At 40.9% G+C, this 23336-nt stretch overlaps 1 protein-coding gene across 9 annotated transcripts in view; it reads right to left on the bottom strand.

Annotated features, from left to right (window-relative positions):
• Positions 1-272: 272 nt before the first annotated feature.
• camsap2a (calmodulin regulated spectrin-associated protein family, member 2a) overlaps positions 273-23336 on the bottom strand; it is a 61637-nt gene continuing 38573 nt past the window's right edge. For 2 of the 9 annotated variants that reach the window (XM_047374489.1, XM_047374486.1), the window contains 13 exons: positions 22818-22957; positions 10720-10816; positions 10423-10519; positions 10278-10309; positions 10112-10181; positions 7859-9977; positions 6592-6728; positions 6042-6256; positions 5428-5524; positions 5027-5092; positions 4001-4116; positions 3578-3696; positions 273-2464 (listed from right to left, as the gene is read on the bottom strand). In XM_047374489.1, coding sequence (XP_047230445.1) covers positions 2159-2464; positions 3578-3696; positions 4001-4116; positions 5027-5092; positions 5428-5524; positions 6042-6256; positions 6592-6728; positions 7859-9977; positions 10112-10181; positions 10278-10309; positions 10423-10519; positions 10720-10816; positions 22818-22957 — 3611 coding nt within the window. In that variant the 3' untranslated portion in view covers positions 273-2158. Of the gene's footprint in view, positions 2465-3577; positions 3697-4000; positions 4117-5026; positions 5093-5427; positions 5525-6041; positions 6257-6591; positions 6729-7858; positions 9978-10111; positions 10182-10277; positions 10310-10422; positions 10520-10719; positions 10817-22817; positions 22958-23041; positions 23306-23336 lie in introns of those variants that run through there. The other 7 variants (XM_047374495.1, XM_047374492.1, XM_047374494.1 and 4 more) reach the window with 5 other exon arrangements.

Raw genomic sequence — 23336 nt, forward strand, 5'->3', positions numbered from 1 at the left:
ACTGGTATTTTTCAAGTATTTTATCCACTTCTACAACATTTGACCACACTCCTATTGTGTATTCTATGTCATTGGTTCATGTTCTTTTTGTTTGTACAGTCCTCCCGTCTCTCTTGTCCCCTTCGTTGTTGTCACCTGTCACTAAAAACATAAAAAGGGTAAAAAAAAAATCCCATTGTTACACATCTTTTACTGTGTATACAAAAAAGACAACATGCTTTCATTTGCTGATGCGTTTTCTGAACCATGTTTGAACATAACCAGATACAGACTGAGGCCATGCTGAAGTTTATTAATTGCAAAAAAAAGTGAAACCAATTCAAAAATGGAACTACTGCTTATTGCTAAACAACAGCACAAACAAAGGCATCATAGCAAACAGAAAGCTCACATGAACACAATGTACAGTATCATTACACTTTAAATTATATTTTCCCCTTGGCCTTAAACAGCCAAAAGTCTGTGGACAGAGCTTCCTGTGGACTGATCTTTCTCTCTGTTACCATAGATGACATTTTTTAAAAACATGTACATGCTTTATTTTGGTAATAAATACCCCCCTCCCACGCAGACACACTCTTAGGAAAATAATAGCACAATGTTTAAGGATTTATTTAGTAAACAAATCACACATGGTGTTAATTTGACATTCGGACACAAAAATAACACGTTGCTGACACCAATAAAACCCGAGAGTGAGTCTCTACCCGTATTCAGCAGCTTGGATCCACCTGCACTTCCCTTCCTGGCATCATATGTTTACCTTCATTTTTTTAAAAGCAAGGAATATAGCTGTATTTACCACGCTATTGCCCTTTTTAATACATGTTGCGTTTAAAGACATCAGACAAATAGTCTGCCGCTACACACACTCACAACTTAATAACTAATAATAAAACCTATTTGTGCAAAAAAGATCAATAAATGCAGACATATGGCAACTTATTTTTTTATTGGACATTTTCTTAAGGATTTGGCACTACTTGGATGCATGGTTGACCTATTTCATGGAGGAAGAAATTATCTGAACTGAAGACATTCTTTGCTCTACAAATCTACTACATTTTAGTGTGTTGTGGAATTGCCTCACAGTTTTCATGAGTGTAGACATTATTAAGCAGCACTTACTCCTTGAATTTCAGTCATATTTCTCAAACCAGCAGCTGGAAGTGTTTTGTAAAATATAATTATAGATTATAAGGTTTCTACATGGTGGTGTTTGCTGCTTTTAAGAAATAAAATAATACTGAGCTTTAAGGTCTTGCTTTGTTCCCAAACCGGGTGTGAAACTTTAGCAACGTAATTTAAAACAGTGATTCTCAACCACTTTGTCTAAATCATTCACGATAAACCAGGAAGTTCTCCCACCACTGGGTTGCTTAATGCAACTTGGTATAATGCATCACCCAGTGAAAAGAGATCATGGCATGAATTGTCTGTAGGTTTCGTGGTTGACACAGGTTGAGCACCAGTGAGCTACAGCGACATTCTCCATTCCTGATGATTGCTTCCTCAAACAGTGTTCTGTAAAAACTGAAACCGCTTGGCTTTGTTGAGTTGAGCACACATGAACCGTGTGGCTAACACTAGCTGTATGCAATTAGTTAGGTTTTTTTTTTTTTTTGTCCTTTCATACAAACTGTTAAATCCAAACACATTAAAGAGGCGTCCTTGAAAACAAATAAAAAGTTTCTGCTTAGTAATTCCTTCGATGCACTCACACAGACACAGAAATAAATGTGCATAAGGCCAGACATCAACAAGTTAATACAAGCAGAGATCGATCTGTATATGAAAACATTCAGTGCTTCAGTGTTCCACATAAAATGTCCTTGCATTCATACTGTCTCTTCTTTGACTTTTGGCACATAAAAAAACCAAACGATACTTGCACATACCTTCATAGACTGATTCAAATGTTGTCAATCCCTTGTTTAACAGTAACCTACATTCCAGATGTTCATAATCTGATGCATCCTGTCACATTGAGTCCATAGTATGCAGGATAGACAGGGACAGGAATGCAGTGAGAGGAGAAATTAACATAAAAAGACAAATATACATTGATCAAACTGGCATTGCAGGTGTTGGAATCGTTATGGATATGTACAGCGAAGTGCAAACTGAGATGGGTACTGATTGGGGGAATAGAGTTCTATTAGGACTGTGCAGGCACTACTTTTTTAGGGGTGGGTGGCTTCTTGGCCTGCCAGAGGTGGTTGTGAATGGTCACAGCGTCCACGCTGGCTGACATGGTCTTTGCCGGTATCTGACTAAAATGCTTCTTGTCCGAGTTGTACTTGTAGAGTCCGTCGATCATCTTGCGTGTGATGGTTTTTGGACCGATGCCTGTGAGCTTGTTGATCTCCTCTGTCTCGGGGCAGTAGGTGTAGAGAGATCGAAACTGGCAGCCAGAATCCCGGAACAAAACCAGGAAGTTATTGGCCTCTGATTTTTCAATTTCCTGTTGAAGTCAAGAAAATGAAGTTTAATGCCTGAGTAACAAATCCTTAAGAAACCTTGAATGGCCTCCCCTTTATTTGTGTGTATTTGTGCAAGGAATACACACAGAGGCCGAGGTTTACATTTAGCAAGGTTAACCACGCTAATCATGCTAAATGTGCTTAACACTAATGTAAGATGATAAATAGTTTTAAATCTCAACTCTGTAATCATTTTGTCTTTTTTTATACCTTCATATTCAATAAATTAGAATATTATTGAAAAGTTCAATATATTTCAGTTACTCATTAAGTGAAACAAATAGAGATCAGTTACACACAGACTGATGTTTTCAAGCCTTTACTTCTGTTAATTATGATGATTTTCCACTTACAGCTAATGACAACACATTTAACCTCTTAAAAGATTAGATCATATCAGACCAATTAAAAAAAAACATTTTTGATATAGAAATGTGGGCTTAAAGAAAAGTATGTTAAATACCTGCTTAAAGGCTATTATTTTTAAAAGGTACTTTTAATCTGACAAACAAGGCTCATCGGAATGCATATTCAAATTTATTGAAGACTGTATTTATAATAGCAACATCCTGTTTGACTGAACTGCAGAGCTGCGTAACATCGTCTGCTCTCTGGTCCTAATGTAAATGTTTAAAAACTGTTAAGGACAGAAAGGTATTTTAAGGCTACTTCAGAATAATTTCTGATCTAACACACAACAAATATTGGGTTGAATGGATTTTGAAGTAAGAAAATCAATATCTTGTGATTTGGTACACCTCTAAATGTTAAGGTGCTAGTTGGCTTTTATTTGTGCAGATACCACTGTCCCATAACCTGGGGTTAGTAAAACATTTGCATTTTCAATTTATGCAGAAAATAGAGTAGTATGTTTTCTTATTTGTAGTTTTTAAAAATAAATCAGAAATGGCTGAAATCAGTTTGTAGCAGAACAGAGCTTTGCAAAACCAGTAATTGAAAATCAGCCAACAAATTGCTGATCGATGCATCTCTAATTAAAACACTAGGAAACTGGACATTATTAAAGGGACATGCATCATCTCTGTTGCCAAAGAAACATATTTCTTTAGAACAGAAACAGCCCATGCTGTTACCTCCAGGATCTTGTTCTTTTGCCCCTCATTGACCTTGCCTGCGAGGCAGCAGTGAGCCAGAGCATTTTGTATTATGTGCTTGTTAGATTTGGCACTGGGCTCTTTGTACAGCCTCGGTCCTGAGAGAGAGAGAGAGAAAGAAAACCCAACAAGATGAGACTATTTTAGTTATATTATAAAACAAACCTGGATCTCGATATTTACTATTTTCATTAATAAAAAGTTTGCGTATAAAGATTTCTGTGCCATAGCCTGGTCTGAGAAGAGACCAGTTTATTTAGAAAACAAGATTAAAAAAACTATAGCATTAGACCGCGGCTTATATTTAAAATGGCTATCTGTCAGTGATGTTAGCATCTTTATACAATAAAAACAGGCCAAGTTGGCTTGAAAACACATGTGAGTTATACTCTGTATACCCACCAGTATACTCTGTGTTGGATGTAACAGAAGAGGTGGTTGAGGCATTTTCCCAGTCTTTTTCTCCATTCCTGCTGCTGGAGCAACTTGGTGAAAGAAAGCCATCTGCAGAGTCTGGCCTAAAACGTGCACACGCACACACACACACACACACACACACACACATTGACATTTAGCTCACCTGTCCTGCATGTGAGCTAAACCCCAATGATCAGCAGAGTACAGTGCAAGCAAGGCAGGGTGGTATTCAGTTTGGTCATCCAAAGCAAGGACTCGGTTTGATGTTGTTGCAGAGGGCAGTAAAACAACAAAGCTTGCAAGCATAGGCTGGGGGAGGAGCATAATGTGAATCAGGTTGATCAGATACAGTGCAGAACTCGGCTTTTACATGCTTTTTAATTTTGCAATAAAAGCAACAAAAGCCAAACTTACATCAAATAGTCAGCAGGGTTGTGAATTCACATTAACAAGTCATTTAAACCTTTCCTTTTTATCTTACATGTGTTTATTTGTATATGGCAGAGTGATGACTTGATAATGTTATTTTATGCAGGGTGGGCTCTGTGGAGCCAATCTATGATGCTGTTCTTTTAAACAAAAAGGTTCCCCTTCATGTTTAGCCAGCTGTGAAGCTAACAGGAGCGTGCATTAGAACAGTAAGTGGGTGAGCGAGAAGCATAGTGGGTGTTCGCTTCCAAAGCTTACACTGTATCTCACTATTAAGCACTTAACAGCCCATGTGCCTATCACATTTCCTCACAAACATCTGGATGCATGAAGCATTTGTTGTAAACCATTGCTTTTGCGTTGAGGCTGACTTATGAAATGTTTGCATACAGTATATAGGCTGTGAAATGCTTCATAATGAAAGACATCATTTTGTTGTCAGAGAACTGTGAATATCCCAGTAATCAAACTTACGAGCACAGAAAGCCTAAAGTCAGACCAGTGCTTTGAAATCAGTTATTAGGATCTTCACACATTGGAAAAAGTTTTTGCTTTATCTTCAAGCTCCAAGAAGAAACTAACCATCTCCTTCTCTGTTTGGGAGAGCTCAGAAAGTAGAAGAGACTGCTAGAGGCTAAACTAGAGCTTCTGACATGTGAAACAGCAGGAAGGAAAGTTGCAAAAAGGGACAATTATAAGAGACAATGTTAGAGGAGAGAAATACATTTAAGCAAGATTTCCAACTAAAGTCAAACCAGATTGTTTTTTACATCACATTTTTCATCTTCAGCCCTGATTGTGTATGTATACTATAATCTTAGTGAAAAAACAGATGTGGGATTTAACTATAAAACTCACAGCTACACTATCCAAATATTTCATCAGTAACAACCTTAACTTGTAAAACAAATTTCACCTCCATAAGCTGATGTTTCCATCGCAGTTTTCCTGCTAGCACTAATACACTTGTAAAGGCATCTTACCTTGGAGCTCTTTTGTCTGAGTGAACACTGTCGCTGTCGCCCAAGGTCAGCGAAGCCAGAGACAGGCTGGAGACTGAAAAGAAACGCTGACGTGAACCTGGATGTGAGACAGCAAAGTGTGGCACAGCATGATGTGACTACACAGACACCACAAATAGAAACAAAACCAGACGTTGTGCCAGCCATGCCACAGAGTAATGCTGGGGCAGTGAAATGACAACAATCAGCCATCATAGCCATAAAGTGCATGAAAACAACATCTAAATAATTAACACAAAGTGATCTGAATTTAGCCCTGCGATGGACTGGCGACCTGTCCAGTGTGAACCCTGCCTCTCGCCCATAGACTGCTGGAGATAGGCACCAGCTCCCCCGTGACCCAGTATGGAATAAGCGGTAGAAAATGACTGACTGACTGACATATGCACATACCTGAGATACTTTGTTCTTTCAGTATGTCAGTGTGCTAAACCTTTTACTATTAAATACATTTATATTTGATGATAAATAAACAGTAAAACACAAGTAGCCTATTTTCTTAGATAGCACAAGGCGGAGCAGACAATGAGTTGGAAGATGGGATGGCTGTTGCTGCACTGAGTCCTTATGGATACCTGTTGCAGCTCTCACAGGCGCCTTTGGGGAGTCCATGGTGTCACGGTGAATGGATTTGGGTCGGCCCCGCTTCTGCTTGGCTGGTCGAGGTTTGATGACGGTGTCCATGTCCTCCATCAGCTTCAGCTGCTTCCTCCTGAGGTACTCCTGCTTGATGAATTCCTTCCTGGCCTTGTCCTCCTCCTTCCTGACACGCTCCTCCTCAGCTTTCAGGCTGAACATGTTGAGGAACAGAAGATTTTGGTTCAAAAATGCTATCAAAGTTAGGGAATACCACATTGCAATAAATAAATAGGAGTTGATTTAAGCCAGTCAGGTTTTTGTCTGATTAGCTTGTTTTTTGAGTGGAAATACTACATTTAACAGCAAAAACAGTTAACAAAACAAAGACAATAATAAACCTTTTACAAACAAACTGAAGGAGAGAGACTTGGTGAGCCATCCAGACTAAAAGAAACACCCAAACAAGAAGCTGACAATTTCAGATACTATCGAAGACCAAGCTGACGTTTTAGTTTAACAACAGAAGGAAGATGTAAATTTGCATACCGAGCTTCCTCTTTCTTCTGTTCCAACTCGGCTTCCAGCTGCATCTTCCTTATCTGGCTCTCTTTCTCTCTCCTCATCCTTTTCTCCAGCAGTGCAGCTCTCCTCTGTGCCATGTTCTCCTCAGCCTTTCCATCCTCCTAATGAAAACAGTCAGGAGAGGTTAGTCATTAAGTACATTTGTAGTAAGTTGTTATTTTGTTAGCTAATGAAATTGACATTCTACGATTGCCAAAAAATATTGAGAGCTCATGTGGCAATTTTATTACTATGCATATGCTTATCAATCGTTTTATTATAAATTTTTCATTTTTTATCTTTTTTATTATCATCTTATTTTAATTATTCATTTTTATTCTCTAATTATTTGTGTTCGTTAATTATTTAATTACCTTTATGCCGCTGTAATGTACTTTTACTATTATGTATCTTTCTCTTTTTTCATGTACAGCACTTTGGAAAGCTCCAGGACCTGATAGTATTCCCCCATTCTGCCTGATTACCTGTGCTGACACACCAGAAAACCATGTATGACTTTTCCTTCCACTTTACAATCCCCACTATTTTCTTTTGGTGTATCGAAAAAAAATATATTGTATATTTATCATAAAATACATTAAAATTTATATGTCTTACTTGAAAAAATGTGCAAAAGTTAAAGACGTATGGATTTTTGCCCAAGACACCATAGATATCAGATTTTCTTTTTATATAAGCACCGCAACTAACTGAGAAGAGAAAGAATTAAACCATATTTTGTATGGTTTCATTTATTTGAAAGCATAAAACTGTAGTTTTCAGTTTAAAAACAAGCTGGTAAAAGCTAGAGTTTTTTTTTAGGAGACTGAATATCCCTTAAGCTTCACATTCGAGTCAACCCTTCTCCCACCCCACATTTCCACAGCTGTGCTTGAATTATTCACAGCAGCCCCACTTTAACTGACCTACATCGAAGCCCAGACAGCAGCTAAAAGCAATCTAACATGCTGTAAAAAGGACTCCGCTGTCCTCAGCCAACATGTTTCCTGAACTATTAATCTTCTCATGTTTGAACCAAGAAGCTTTCCTTCCAAAACAAACAGGGCTTCCCTGTAACAAATATATAAGTGCTCATTACCTCCATACCTGTATTAAAGATACACACTAAGATTTCAGAATCGAAAGCTGTGCCTTGGTAATGTTATTGCAAGGAACGTCTTGATAAAAAGTTAAGCAAATTTATATTTAAAATACACTTAACTTGATATACATTTACATGTATTGAAATTACCTTGAAAAAGAATCCACGGCATAGCTTTTGCTCATCATCCACACTCTCAGTACTGTCTTGCTCCATCCCCAAACCATCATCAATTGTCAGATCATCCACTGGCTTCATGACTGACAGAGGAACCTCAACCAGACTGCTTTTGGCCTGGCTGGAGGGATCTGGCCTTGAAGGTATCTCTGTAGGCGTCACTGTGAAGGTCTCTACCACAGGGTGGGCCAGAACCTCAGGGAATGAAGACTCAATTGTAGGCTTAAGTTTGAAAAATGATTTCTTAACTTTGTTGCTCTGGTCATCTTTTACAGTGTCTAAAATCTGTTCATGGGCCCTATTTACTTCACTTTGATCTCGTTTGGTCTGCAGGTTGGGGGAGCTGGGAGGTGAGCTGGCAGCACATATACTTGCCAGATCCCTCTCGGGGGACAGGACTGAATCTGTCTCCTTGGTGTTATCCTCGTCTTGGCCTATTGTTTCTGGACTGGTAGCTGCTGGCTTCTCCCCCATGTAAATAAAAGAGCTCATCAAAGGCTGGCAAGGAGAAAACCTGCGCAGCCTTGGGATGCTGTCGACTGACTGCGGGGCAGTCAGGACACGGCTATATGGGGCCAGCTTGAGCTCACTGGGTCGAGCGGTGCGAGGATTGCGTGAGTGGAAGGAAGCAGATTTCCGTTTGATGCTGGTTGGAGAGCGATGGGTGGAACAAGGTGAGTTGACAGGAGAAGAAGGTCCTGAAGAGCGAGTAACAGCTCCTGTTCGAGGATTTTTCTGAGGCGAGGGGTTTGAATGGTGTGGGGGAATGACCCATGCTTGCTGATGCTGTTGTTCTCTCATGGCCATGATTACTTCCTGCTGCTGAGCTAAACGTTGCATCTCAGCTTGGAGAAATGCTAAAGAATGGTTGAGCTTTTCGATAGAACGCGTATACTCTGAGAGATCTGCTTCTGTAATCTGAGCTTGGCTTTGTCCACCCTCGTCCCCTGTAACTGCTGTCTTCTGCCAACAAGAAGGTGTGCTGCTTTGTTCTGCTCCATCAGGTGTGTTTGCCTTGCTCCTGCCAAATTTAAATGTGGGACTGGTGCTTGCCGACTTTCCTTCTCCATCAGCTTCCTCCCCACTAGCAGCCCCATCAGCTTTCCTCTTTACCACATTTAGGAATACTGAGTGGCCCATCTTCTGCCGATGCCTCGTAAAAGCAGCCTCCACTTTCTTCTTTTGAGCTTCAATAGCCTTCCGTTTCTCTTCAAGCCTTATCCTCAACTGCACCATCTCTGTAGCCATGACTTGTGCAGGGTCATTCGGTGGAAGCTGGACAGATGTGGGTGTCACCTGAGCAGTATGGGCTGCTGTGGATTGTTGGCGGATGGGGCTGTGCTCAGGTGTAGGTGCCCAGGACACTGACAGTGGAAGGGCAAACTCTGAGCCCTCCGGAGTGGTCTTCATGGAGCTGCTGCTGCCCCTGCCTGAATCTGGAGCTGATGGACTGAGCTTCTTCATCTTCTGCTCAGCAAAGCTGGTCATCTTTGTTCCTGAGAGGGATTTGCTCTGATTACTTGGACAGGGGCTTGGTGTGTCCACATCCAGATCCATGTTCACAGAGCAGTCTTTCAAAGAGGAATCTTCATCCAGCATGTCTTCTGTTCGGATATGGATGCCAGTGTCCACTTCCGTGGTATCTGTGGTGCTCAAAGGTTCTTTGGAATCTGACTCTGACACAGGGTTCAAGCCTCCAGCACCATCCCCGGCGTCTTGGTTGTGCAGGAAGAAACCATTGTTGATGCCCTCTACAGGTAGCCTAGTTGGGCTGTGGAAGTTCTGGAGGGCTTCCTCCATGGAAGGAGCTGAAGCTATGACACTTCCATGCCCGTTAGGGAATACTTGCGTGCAGGACTCCATTCCTGCGAGGCTATCTGGGCAGCCTTCCTCCTGGATACCAATGCTCTGACCATTCACCGGCTGGAACGACAGGTTCCTCTTCATTCCACGAGGCATGTGGTGGACCTTGAAACCAGAACCATCATCAGTGCTGATAGACCTAACCATTCCATGTGTAGAGGAAGCTGCACCAGGAGCAGCATCCTCTTTGTCAAAGGGGATGTCAAACGACACTCCGTAAGGCCCAGACCTTTAACGAAAACACACAAAGCTGTAAATAAATCTGCAGGTATGTCAATAGTGGCTAAATTAACACTGGGAACTCTTTTGGATTGTATTCAAAAGGATCACATCTCTTGATGAGTAGATATTGTAGTTACCAACCTTTTCTCTTTGGGCCATGTGCCTAGGTTGCCATCAACAAAGGACATTGAGCTTGACCTCTTGATCTCTCCTGGACAACAAAAATAAACAACGAAACAGACAAAAACAATTGCATTTATATCACCAGTTACAACGTGTAATTTTTTACCATGAAAATTTGAATTACCTGTGTTATGAGGCTGGGGTCGAAGGGGTAAACTATAAATTTACAGAGAGAAGATGACGTGTCATTTTTTTCATTTTTAATTACTTTTCGAAGTGCAATCTTATGAGTCAACAGAACTTTACACTAAATTCTTAGAATTCTGTACCTGGGTCTTTCAGGACTTGGAGGGCTTTCCATGAAGCTTCTTTTCGTAGCTTTGGAGATTGGAATGAAAGGCATATTTTTCAATATGGATGAGGGTTCTGGGGTGGCACAACAGATTCAAAATTTGTTTTAACAATGCAGAATAATACTGCACAATTTATTTATTATTTTTCCAGTGTAGGAAAACCTACAGTTATACAGTATAACTAACTTTTTATACTTCATTTTCAAACAAAAAGGGCACGATTATGACTTGTGTACCATAACTTGTAATGTAAGGTTTGAATTTGATACTTGCCTTTGCCTTCATTGTCAGGCATTCTTGGCTTTACAAAAGATGGCTTAACCACCTCAAACCACCAAAACAGCTCCGCCATAAACACCAGGTAGTTATTCTGAGGAAGAAACAAAAAGAGAATTAAAATAATGGGACTAAGTTATCTTAAATCGCTTTGATCTGAAGATTCTTTAAGGAGGAACATAGATACTTGCAGTAGTCAATTTCTATTAAATTGCAGCTGCATTTCATATATTTTTCCACCATGTGTCACTGTGGACTCCAAGAGGATATGCATTGATTGAATTTTAAACATGTTTGTTTCTCTTAACACAATGTTTGCAAAGGATTTGCAGCTTAATTCACTGTCAACAGATGACCTAATTCACACTGGCTAAAGGGTTGATATTTCTTATACTGCTGGGTCAAGGCATATCCATGTCTAAATCAGGTCAACATTCAGTAGGAGGTCAAACTGCTAGACTACACTGCCCTGCAAACCGATCTGCCATTTCAACACTTCAAATATGTGATATGTGCTGCAAATTTGGGAATATCAAAAAATTCTTAAACCTGAAGAACTGATGTTAAATTTGTAATAATTCAAACACAAAGCAAAAAAGTCCCATTTCCTAAAGTTAATTTATTAGTGTCTCGTTTCTCCATTTCAAGGTTCATTAACTGAAGTACTCTAAATCATGTGTTTTTTTGTGAACATAAATATGCAGCACGGGAGCTATGAAGCAGGAGTGACCTTGAGAGAACACACCCTCGAACCACCCCTCAATCCGTGGTCCCCAGACAAAGGCAGCTGTGCATGGCTCAACTCCAAAGATACCTGATTCACTTCATCAGCAACGTTTTGCTTTGCTAAGCAAAAACTAGCCCGCACACAAATCCTACATTCACTTTACAAGCCCCGAAACTGCAGCCCAAAAGCCCACCAGGAGGTGCAGAGGCAATTAACACTACTGACACTAGTCTACTGTGACTGTTACTGCAGCATTTTACACCTTTTCGTTCTTGGAACCCACATGCAAGTGCGCAGAACTGCAAAATTAGTATTTCGTAGGTGTTTAAAGCAATAAAACACATTGTTATCAATATGCACAGATACAACTTCCTTAAACTAAAAATGATTTTTCATGAGATCTTTAAACTGCTAGTCAAATCGTGCTATTTACCTTTGGGGATGTTCATCTCTCAAATTTTGATGCACAGAAAAACAGCAGGAAAAATGTGCAAGAACGATGGCAGGATCTCCTTATATCCAAACTGCCCAGGCCTTGTTTTCTCTTTCCATCTGTTCCCCTGTCTACTACGGGCACGCTAGGTGTGAGTGCTGTAGTATAATACCACCCCTAAGCAGGCACGCATGCACTCACACAGATCACACTGCCACACCTATCTTCCCATTGTTTGGCTCAACTACTTCTGGTGTTGCCTGGTTTGCAGAACTGCCAGATTTTGCTGTTTGGAGATTTAAGTGTGCAGCTCTCAACCTGACTGGTGATTAATGAGATTTCTAGTTGAAAGGAGTAGGTTGGGTGGGGGTGGAGGCTAATCCACTATGCAGGGATTGACATGTCCATATACTACACAACACACAGACACAATATAATAATGACACAACCAAAGGTACTTGTAGAGTGTATTGCTTAAAGCCAATAAAAAAAGTCAATGGCAGGTCATTCGGATACACCCTACGAATAAAATCTTTGAGTTCTGTAAGAGACAAGGACATGCACTGACAATTCAGGGGGATTTAATCCCAACAAGCAGTGGGCCAGAAGGTTGCTCTACTGTGAGTTTCTGAGGGAAAAGACAGATTTTCAGTGACCTAAAAGGATGAAAGGAGTGTCACTTGTTAGCATCATTAAACCAGATGCCAGTAAAGTTTAGAAATGAATTAAAAGTGTTATTGTTGTTTTTAAGACAATAAATAGGGGGCACCAGTGTATACTGTTGACCTAATTCAATCTTTACTGACCACCAACAGATTTGATGATAGCTCAGCAGCTGTTTCGCTCTGTTCCAACCAGCCACAAATGGCTCAAATATGACGGTAACTTTTCTATGTTATGAACCAGATTATGGAACAAACTTGCTCTCCGTGTGTGCTCTGTCTTTACCATTAAATGTTTTTTAAATCTAGGATAAAAATCCACTTGTTTGAGTCTTTTTAGAATAACTTTATTCTATTGTGATTTCAATTGTTTGATTATCTTATACATTGTAAAATTCTTAATCTTGTATTGAGTGCTATTGTGAAGAACTTCAGAGCAACAGTGGTTGTTTTTTCTAGAGCTGAATGTAAATGAAGTGACACGACTTGATATCCTAATGATCTTTGCATTAATTAAATGCAGAGTGTCTAAAGGGGAGTGGGCCTACATGATTTACTTAGCCTAGCCCATTACCTAAAGATAGGCCTGAGTAATGTACGTTATAAATGGCTTTTTGGGGGTTGGGTTTTAAAAGCTAACGCACTGTGTCTTATGGTGGACCTAAAGTGAATATGTGATTTTGCAAGAACATTCTGGTTTGTGATGAAACCGTTAAATGTTTAAAATGTCAGCCCTCAAATTAAATTTTGATTTTGATGACGCTGAAAGACTAAAGAGATGTGCTACACTAACCAACCCACAGGTGCTGCAATACACAATTCCTGAGTATATTATAATACCATCTTCGGTATAAATTAAACAAGTTAGAGTGTGAGTATGTGTGCTGGTGTTTAATTGACCCATATCTCCTTGGCATTACTCTCACCTTTCCAATTGCTTCACAGTCTTGTTACTTCTGTCCTGTTCCAGTTTCTCCCGCATCTACACCTCCCTCACCTCGCCTCCCCTCTAATGTCTCAGATCAGTCTCTATAATAAGATCTCCATTAATGTGATGGGCCACAGCACAGAGCCACTGATGGTGTGCCTGCCTGGAAATTTGGGTCAAGGTTACCGAATCTGGCTCGTTCTGTTTGCATTTCTGGCTTTACTGCTTCTTTCAGGCAGTAACTGTGCTCTGCTGGGGCAGTTTACTGTGTGCAAAAATCAGTGTCAGCAAAATAATGCCACTGGCTGGACTCACAGAACTCAATCTTCCTTTTTCTTCATTTGAGCTACTTTGACAGTGACATGCAGCAGTTTTGGAGCAAAATGAGAATATCCTTCAACTTTGATGTGATACAATGCACACCTAGATTCTAACATCGGTTTTAACCTTTGAACCTCCACATCAACCTTTAACGTTCTACGTTGTCTGAGCTCAAAGACTAAAAGCCCTTGTTTTACAACGCAAATGCAAAGTACGGTGCCTTCATAACCCCTGAGCTTTTTCACATTTGTGACACTACAATCACAACCCTTAATTTATTTTTCTTGAATTATGTGATAGGTCAAATCAAATTAGTACACAAATGTGAAGTGGAAGGATAACAATATAGTTTTCAAACTTTTTTACTTATCGAAATCTGAAAACTGTGGCATGCATTTGTATTCATTTGCCCTAAGTCAATCCTTTATAGAACCACCTTGCGCTGCATTACAGCTGCAAGTCTCTCGTGGTATTTCTCTACCAGCTTTGGTCATCTACAGACAAAAATTGTAGCTAATTTCTGTTTTCAAAATACCTCAAGCTTAATTAAATTGAATAGAAAACATGATTCTAAATTAGACTTAGTTCTAGAGCACATGAACATTGCATTGTAGCTCTGGGTGTATGTTTATGGTTGCAGTCTCGCAGGAAGGTGAACCTCCCCCCAGTCTCAAGTCTTTGGCTGCCTCTAGGAAGACCGTCCTGTGTTTATACTACTTTCATATCAACTCTGACCAGTTTTCCTGTCCCTGCTGAAGAAAAGCATACCCACAGTATGGTGCTGACACCACCATTCATCACCATGGGTTTAGTGCGTTTAGGGTGATGCACTGTGTTAGTTTTCTGCCACACATAGTGTTTAGTATGTAGATCCTATCCGGCCAGACGACCTTCTTACACGTGCTTGCTGTGACCCCTGCATTGCTTGTAGCATTCATTGGTCTCTGAGACCTTCACAGAAAATTTTGATTCATATTTAGATTCAATTTAACACAGGTGGACAGGTTTACTAGTGAGGTAACATCTGACAGCAAGTGGTTGCACTGGATTTTTATTAGTGATATCAATATCAAATTAAAAGGTGCTGGATACACACACACACACACACACACACACACACACGCACACCTTAAAATTGTACAAGGCTATACATCATTTTCTTCCCACTTTATATCAGTGTTACTTTCTCTTATTTCATGTATTGCTTGAAATAAGAGGAATTTATATTAAAGTTTGTTGTTATAGCATAACAAAATGTGCAAAAGGTCAAGAGAACATGAATTTTTTGCCAGGCGCTGTAAATGTATTATAATATAATAGTACATTTTACCACCTTTTTAAATCAAAGTAATAAGAATGACAATTATCTCATTCCAAGTAATTATATAGACATACAGGGGTTGGACAATGAAACTGAAACACCTGGTTTTAGACCACAATAATTTATTAGTATGGTGTAGGGCCTCCTTTTGCGGTCAATACAGCGTCAATTCGTCTAGGGAATGACATATACAAGTCCTGCACAGTGGTCAGAGGGATTTTAAGCCATTCTTCTTGCAGGATAGTGGCCAGGTCACTACGTGATACTGGTGGAGGAAAACGTTTCCTGACTCGCTCCTCCAAAACACCCCAAAGTGGCTCAATAATATTTAGATCTGGTGACTGTGCAGGCCATGGGAGATGTTCAACTTCACTTTCATGTTCATCAAACCAATCTTTCACCAGTCTTGCTGTGTGTATTGGTCCATTGTCATCCTGATACATGGCACCGCCTTCAGGATACAATGTTTGAACCATTGGATGCACATGGTCCTCAAGAATGGTTCGGTAGTCCTTGGCAGTGATGCGCCCATCTAGCACAAGTATTGGGCCAAGGGAATGCCATGATATGGCAGCCCAAACCATCACTGATCCACCCCCATGCTTCACTCTGGGCATGCAACAGTCTGGGTGGTACGCTTCTTTGGGGCTTCTCCACACCATAACTCTCCCGGATGTGGGGAAAGCAGTAAAGGTGGACTCATCAGAGAACAATACATGTTTCACATTGTCCACAGCCCAATATTTGCGCTCCTTGCACCATTGAAACCGATGTTTGGCATTGGCATGAGTGACCAAAGGTTTGGCTATAGCAGCCCGGCCGTGTATATTGACCCTGTGGAGCTCCCGACGGACAGTTCTGGTGGAAACAGGAGAGTTGAGGTGCACATTTAATTCTGCTGTGGTTTTATGTTTTTTGGATACAATCCGAGTTAGCACCCGAACATCCCTTTCAGACAGCTTCCTCTTGCATCCACAGTTAATCCTGTTGGATGTGGTTCGTCCTTCTTGGTGGTATGCTGACTGTTAGCGACGGTCAAACAAACTCGCTGAGCAGCTGAATAGGGGAATCCTTGTTGACGCGCCAGCTTATCAAAACGCAATCCAAGATGCAGTTAAGATGATTTTATTTTGTCGACATTGTATCCAAGGTAGAACAGTAACCCTAAACAGTGATTAAGGACAAAAAACGTATTAGCTTAAGGCGGTCAGCAAAAAAGGTAGACCTCCCCCATCACCCACTCACTAAAATCACCCAAGCCGCAACAGGTGATTTACAATCACTAATAGCACCACGTGATCCCACGCTACGCCTATCCACAACATTCCGGCCCCTAATTATTACATCATTACACAGTAATGATTACTCATACGACACCACCACCCAAGATATACACTACATCGAAACACACTTTGAGACAACATATTCAAATAGTCCATGAAGGTCATTTTCAAAAAGTCAAACAATCACTATCTCCCTTTTTTTCCAAAATAGTCCATCCATAGTCAGTCATAGGCCAGAGGTTACCAGCACTTAGCCTAAATATAGTCAGTCTGCGATGTACATCTAGTTGTGGTAAAGTCAAGTCAAAAGGTCATGTCAAATGTTGAGTCAAAAGTGTTGTCTTCATTGGTCGGAAGTCTCCTGAAGAAGGCATATCTTTGTGATGGGTCTGCATAAGTGGCTGGTTGGGGTCTTAATCCAGACCTGACGTACAAGTCCATTCTTATCTGGCACAGTTTCTGTGATTCTGCCAATGATCCAGGAACCACGAGGTGCAGAGTCATCCATTATAAGAACCACATCTCCAGGAACAAAGTTGCGTCTAATCTTCATCCACTTGTGGCACTGTTGAAATTGAGGCAGATATTCTTTAATCCATCTCTTCCAAAACAGATCAGATATGTATTGGACTTGTCTCCATTGTTTCCGTGCATAAACATCATCTTTCTGAAATAAACCTGGTGGTAAGCTTGGGTTAGACTTGAGTAAGAGAAGGTGGTTCGGTGTTAAAGCTTCCAGATCACTTGGATCGGTGGATTCCAATGTAATAGGTCTACTGTTGAGGATTGACTCCACTTCACAGAGAGCAGTTTGAAGTCCTTCCTCGTCCAAATGCTGTGTCTGCAGAACGGAAGTAAGAACCTTTCTGATGGAACGAATCAATCTCTCCCATGCTCCACCATAGTGCAACCCAGCTGGAGGATTGAAGATCCACTTCACTCCCTTCAGTGACAGTGCATCAGAGATCTTTTTCTGATTCCAATCCTCAATAGCTCATCTCAGTTCGCGCCCACAAAGTTGGTACCATTATCGGACCGCAGCTCTTGTACTTGGCCTCTCCTTGCAATGAAACGTCGTAAGGCGTTAATGAAAGAGTCTGTGTCAAGAGATGAGGCAACCTCAATATGTACTGCTCTGATCGCCAAACATGTGAAGATAACTCCATATTTCTTCACAAGACTTCTCCCACGCTTCACTTCAAATGGACCAAAATAGTCCATTCCAACAAAACTAAAAGGAGGTTTCTCAGGGGTTACTCTGCTTTCAGGTAGGTCAGCCATTTGTTGCTGGCCTGCAGCTCCATGCAACCATCTGCAGATCACACACCTTGACATGATCTTTCTAATCAATGCACCAGCACCAGGAATCCAATATTTCTGATGGAGCTTTGACAGTATGTGGTTCCTACCACCATGACCCACCCCTTTATGGATGTATCGGAGAATAAGATAAGCAATGTGAAGATCTTTAGCTACAATGATAGGATGTTTAGAATCTTCAGACATGACAGCCCTGCTGAGACGTCCTCCAACACGCAGCACATCATCCACCAGACCAGGATGCGACCTGTATATGTGACTGCTTTGTTTGACGTTCTTTCCTTTTTGGAGACAGGAGATTTCCTCAGAATATCTTTTCTTCTGACAGAACTTGATTACCAGCATCTCAGCATCCTCAATCTCTCCCAGTGAAAGAAAGCCAGTACGCAGCTCAACCCTATGATGAGCACCTTCAGACTGGGTTGTTTCAGATGCAGACTGGAAATGTGTCTTGTTTCTTTTGTAATGCAAGAGCAATGTTTTGAATCTCAAAATCCAACCCATCACTCTCACAAGACGAGTCCAGGATGAAGCACGATGAATCAAAAGAGCCAAAGGATGATCGTCATCTTGTACGGGGGAAACACCAACAGAAGCAGACACTTTGACTTCAGGATCTTCATGTGGAAGTTCTTGTAAGTTCTCGGGGTTTACAGGCCAATCTGTCTCTGGCTGTGTAAGAAATGCGGGACCAGATAACCATGTAGTGTCATGTAGAAATGGCTCTACCTTCATACCCCTGGAGGCAATGTCTGCTGGGTTATTAGTTGTGTTGACATATCTCCACTGGGAGACGCCAGAAGCCCTGAGAATCTCTGACACTCGATATGCCACAAAAACACGGAACCTGGAAGTCTTGTTATTGAGGTATTTCAATACAGAAGTACTGTCTGTCCAAAACACTGAATCTAGGAGTGGTAGCCTTAGTTCTCTTCTCCACAGTAAGTCCATGCGAACTGCCAACACAGTTGGCAGTTCACAATTCCATACTGGGAATTGTGAATGGTTTTAAAGGTGCCACCCTGGACTTCCCCATTATGAAGGAACTGTGCATTTGGGAGAGACTGTTCTGCAGCAGGAGGTAGGTAACAGCGCCATACCCTTTCTCACTCGCATCTGCAAAATGGTGCAACTGAGCGGTGATTGTTTTCCCAAAATCAGTACATTTCAAACATCTTTTGATGCTGATGTTGTCCAACAACTGCAATTCTTCCATCCAACTTTTCCACTCTTGAGCAACTGCTGATGGAATAGCATCATCCCATCCTATTCCCTTCTGACACAGGTCTTGAATGATTCTTTTAGCTATGAAAATGACAGGAGCTAAGAATCCCAAGGGGTCATAGAAGGTGCTAACAGTGGAAAGGATCCCTCTTCGGGTCAATGGTCTGTTTGGGATGGATATGCAGAACTTAAACGCATCTGACTGTAGACACCACCATACTCCCAATGCTCGTTCAACAGACAAGATGTCACGATCCATATCTAGGGTTTTGACCTCTTTAGCTCTTTCCTCCTCAGGTATTACTGCCAAGACACTGTGGCTATTACTTATCCACTTTGTTAAATGGAAGCCGCCTTTGGCGCAGATGAGTCTGAGGTCTGAGTAAAGAGATATGGCTTCCTCTTCAGTGCCTATTGAGGCAAGACAATCATCCACATAGAAACCATATATAATGGTATCAATCACCTTCTGGCTGAAATGTGCTTTGTTGTCTTCTGCACATTTCCACAGGGCATAGTTAGCACAACTCAGAGATTATGTTGCTCCAAATAAATGAACGCCCATGCGGTACTCCTGATTGAAGTCACCACCAGGCCACCAGAAAAACCTCAATAGGTCAGCATCTTCCTCTGGCACATGCACCTGATAGAACATGGCTTCAATGTCAGACATCAAAACAACAGGCTCTTTTCTGAACCTAGTCAACACGCCAACCAGGCTACTTGTTAAATCAGGACCACTCAGGAGCTGTGCATTGAGAAAAAATGCCCTGGAATGACGCAGCACAGTCGAAGACGACCCGAATCTTTCCCTTGATAGGATGGTACACCCCATGGTGAGGGATATACCAAACCTTTCCATCACTGTGCTCCAAATCTGCAGCCCCAGTAAGACCACTAGTCTGAACTGTGTCAGGAGAGTTCACTGCTTCAGCATCACGTTGAACTTCATTCTTCTTCTTGTTGTGAATATGGAGTATGCTTGCATGTCTGAAACCACAGATTTTACATGAAAGGCGTTTTCTGCATTCTTTGCTGATATGCAAAAACAGATGCCTTTTCTCCTAAGAAATGAAATCTTCTCATTATGAGGTTTCTTTTCAAGCAAAGAGCATAACTCTAGTTTGTGTCCACCCTTGCGAAGCAAACAAATCTTCACATCAGTCTGATGGTCTTGAGCCTCTGACGGATTATTTCTCTCAACAGCAGAGGTAGTGATGCCAAAGTTATTTCCTGTGGTCCTTAAAAAACGTTTCCCTCCATCTGTGCTCCTGGCAGATGAATTTATTAATGGAACATCACTTCCAAAGACAGGATCTGTAGTAATTTTGACTTGACGCTCAATAAAGAAAACAATGTCAATAAATGTTGCTCTTTGCTTCTCCTGGATGTCACATGTTACAGTTCGCCATTTATTTTTTAATTTATATGGCAATCTTTTAATCACAGCAAGCATATTAGCAGGTGTGTTTAATTCAGAAAGATCATAAACGTCCTCCATCGTATTACAACACCCATGTAAAAACAAACAGTATGCCTGAAGGGCTTTTCCATCTTTTGATTTAATCAATGGCCATGAATAAACTTTAATCAGGTAAGCAGATGCAATAACATGTCCATTTCCAAAATGCTCATACAGCATAGTCTTTGCTTTCGCATATCCACCACCATCAGACATATGTTGACAGCTTTTGACAAGTTCATTGGGCTGCCCCCTGGTGTACTGTATAAGGTAATGCAGGCAATCATCAGGATCACCAGTCTTTGATTCAATGACCAGGTCAAATGAGCGCATAAAGGCCAGAAAATGAAGCGGATCACCATCAAAAGGTTGAATTTCTCTTTTGGGTAGCGAAGAGAGACTTTGTTGACGAACCAACATGCAAGTTAATTCATTTTGTTCCTCCATAATGGATAACAGCAAAAAAGGTAGACCTCCCCCATCACCCACTCACTAAAATCACCCAAGCCGCAACAGGTGATTTACAATCACTAATAGCACCACGTGATCCCACGCTACGCCTATCCACAACACTGACATTACCCTGGATACCGTGGCTCTTGATACATCACAAAGACTTGCTCTCTTGGTCACAGATGCGCCAGCAAGACGTGCACCAACAATTTGTCCTCTTTTGAACTCTGGTTTGTCACCCATAATGTTGTGTGCATTTCAATATTTTGAGCAAAACTGTGCTCTTACCCTGCTAATTGAACCTTTGCACTCTGCTCTTACTGGCGCAATGTGCAATCAATGAAGACTGGCTACCAGGCTGGTCCAATTTAGCCATGAAACCTCCCACACTAAAATGACAGGTGTTTCAGTTTCATTGTCCAACCCGTTTTACCGTTACACTAATAAAGTTAATGTATCATAATATTTACATTAAATTAGCTGAAATCAGTATATTTTTCAGGTAACTGACATGTTTTTTAGTTCACAGAGGTTTTGTCCTTTCACTGATCTGTATTTTGTCTCTGCTCAGAGCAACACGCCTGTCCCAAAAGACATGTTTAGACGGCAGCAAGCCAAAGCCAGACTCACATTAAATCGCAAACCAACTTACTGTTTATGCAGCACTCGGGAAGACACTGGTGGACACCACAAGAATGAAAACATGCAGCATGCAGGAAAAGTTGCACCAAACCCTCAGTACAACAGAGGGATGTTAATAAAGGAACATTTTGGTTGTCTGCACTGTTTTTCTCTGATGTTGTAGTATTTGTGTGCTTCAGGAGCCATGATGGCAATTTGATGAGGATAAGATGTGGCAACAAAAATGTAAAAGTGCACAATGCGACTGACCTAGAAATTACGACCTCAAAGAAAGGCGTTTGAGCCAATTTGGATGCAACAAAAAATGTAAACATTGGTCGAAGAAGAGGATAATTTCTTTACTGTTCATACTACTCCGGGGGGTGTTTTCTGAAAAATTTGTTTAAAACAGAGAACAACAAAGTAAAAGTAAAGTCAAAAACAACCCTCTTTGTATTTTTAACAGTGCAGCAATCCAAAAAGGCTGATATCTCTGCCTGGTATTTCAGCCATTATTGGCCATATGTGTGAAATTACTGCTGGGGAAGGAAAAGTAGGGCAGCAAGTGAGCTTAACAAAAAAAGAAAAACAGGAGCTGTTTCTAGGACAGATTCACTCCAGCATCATCTCACATACTTGGATGTTTACATGAATGTACATAGTGGCAAACTTTGGGAATAAATTACAGAATGCAAGATTGTAAACTGAAGTGTTTACAAGAGGAAAGATTGTTTTTTTGAGAGAGAAATACAAACCAAAAGCACAAGTAGAAGATGTAAAAAGCCTCAAAGTCTGAAAGCAACGCAAAATGAAAGACACAGGGAATGGCTCACAAAGAAGTGGGCGATAAATTAGGGTAAGAAAGACAAAGTAAAAAGCGAATCATGACAGAGGAAAGAGCAAAATAACATGCTCACAGCTACAGGGCAGTCTGTATGGAGTTCTCCAAGTTTGTGGTTTGAACAGAATGGTTTTTACAAGAGGTTTTTCCACAGCATGACTCACTAAACCTGGGTACAATCCTGCTCCTTTCTTCTTTCATCCAGCTCTTCTCCCCAGAAACATATGGGTGTCGAACAACAAATCCAAACAAAAATAGGAAAGAAAATGCATCTTAACAGTACATCAATAAGTAAAATCTGTTAATGATCCCCCACTGAAATACAAGCACCAAGTAATTGAGAGCATAGACAATATGAAGTTTTCCATGTATTTAAACAAAATTATGAATTAATAATCCTTTTTAACTTGTGTTAAAACTTTGTCCAACAATGTAAAAACAACCACTAAAAACCTTTTGCTTTGCTGTGGTGACAAATGCATGCAGATCCAGGTTGTACCTTGATGGTTGACGACGCGTAGAGCATGTCCTCCAGGCTGAAGTGGCAGCAGCTGTTCAGGTTGTCTTTGCAGAAGTCCTGTATGAGCTGCAGGTTGTAGAGACGGTCAGCCAGACTCATGTTCTCCTTTAGACGCACATCTGTGAGGGCAGAGAGCCATCAGCTGTCAGGGAAAACTTCAGGCCTTTTTACTGCGCTGATAGACAAATTATGTTTTTATTTACCCAGACACTGCTGAGGTGACTTTCACAAAGGTTTTGCACCAACTTTTACGTAAGTCTTAAATATGAAGAAAGTGGCCTGATGTCATTAAGCAGTGGGTGGAGCTGTGATCAACTCAGTAAACCTACACCATACTTTTTCTTTTCTGACAACAGACTCTAGAATGTATTGAATAAAAAGGTAATCAAGCGGCTGTGTTCCATTGAAAAACGTCGTGCAGATACTGTAGCTTCCTGATTTTCAGTCATAAGCCCTTCACTAAAACACCTCTTGATGACCCCCCAACTTGCTGACTGT

This window comes from Girardinichthys multiradiatus, chromosome 9, assembly GCF_021462225.1.
Source record: "Girardinichthys multiradiatus isolate DD_20200921_A chromosome 9, DD_fGirMul_XY1, whole genome shotgun sequence".
In the NCBI taxonomy this organism is placed as follows: Eukaryota; Metazoa; Chordata; class Actinopteri; order Cyprinodontiformes; family Goodeidae; genus Girardinichthys; species Girardinichthys multiradiatus.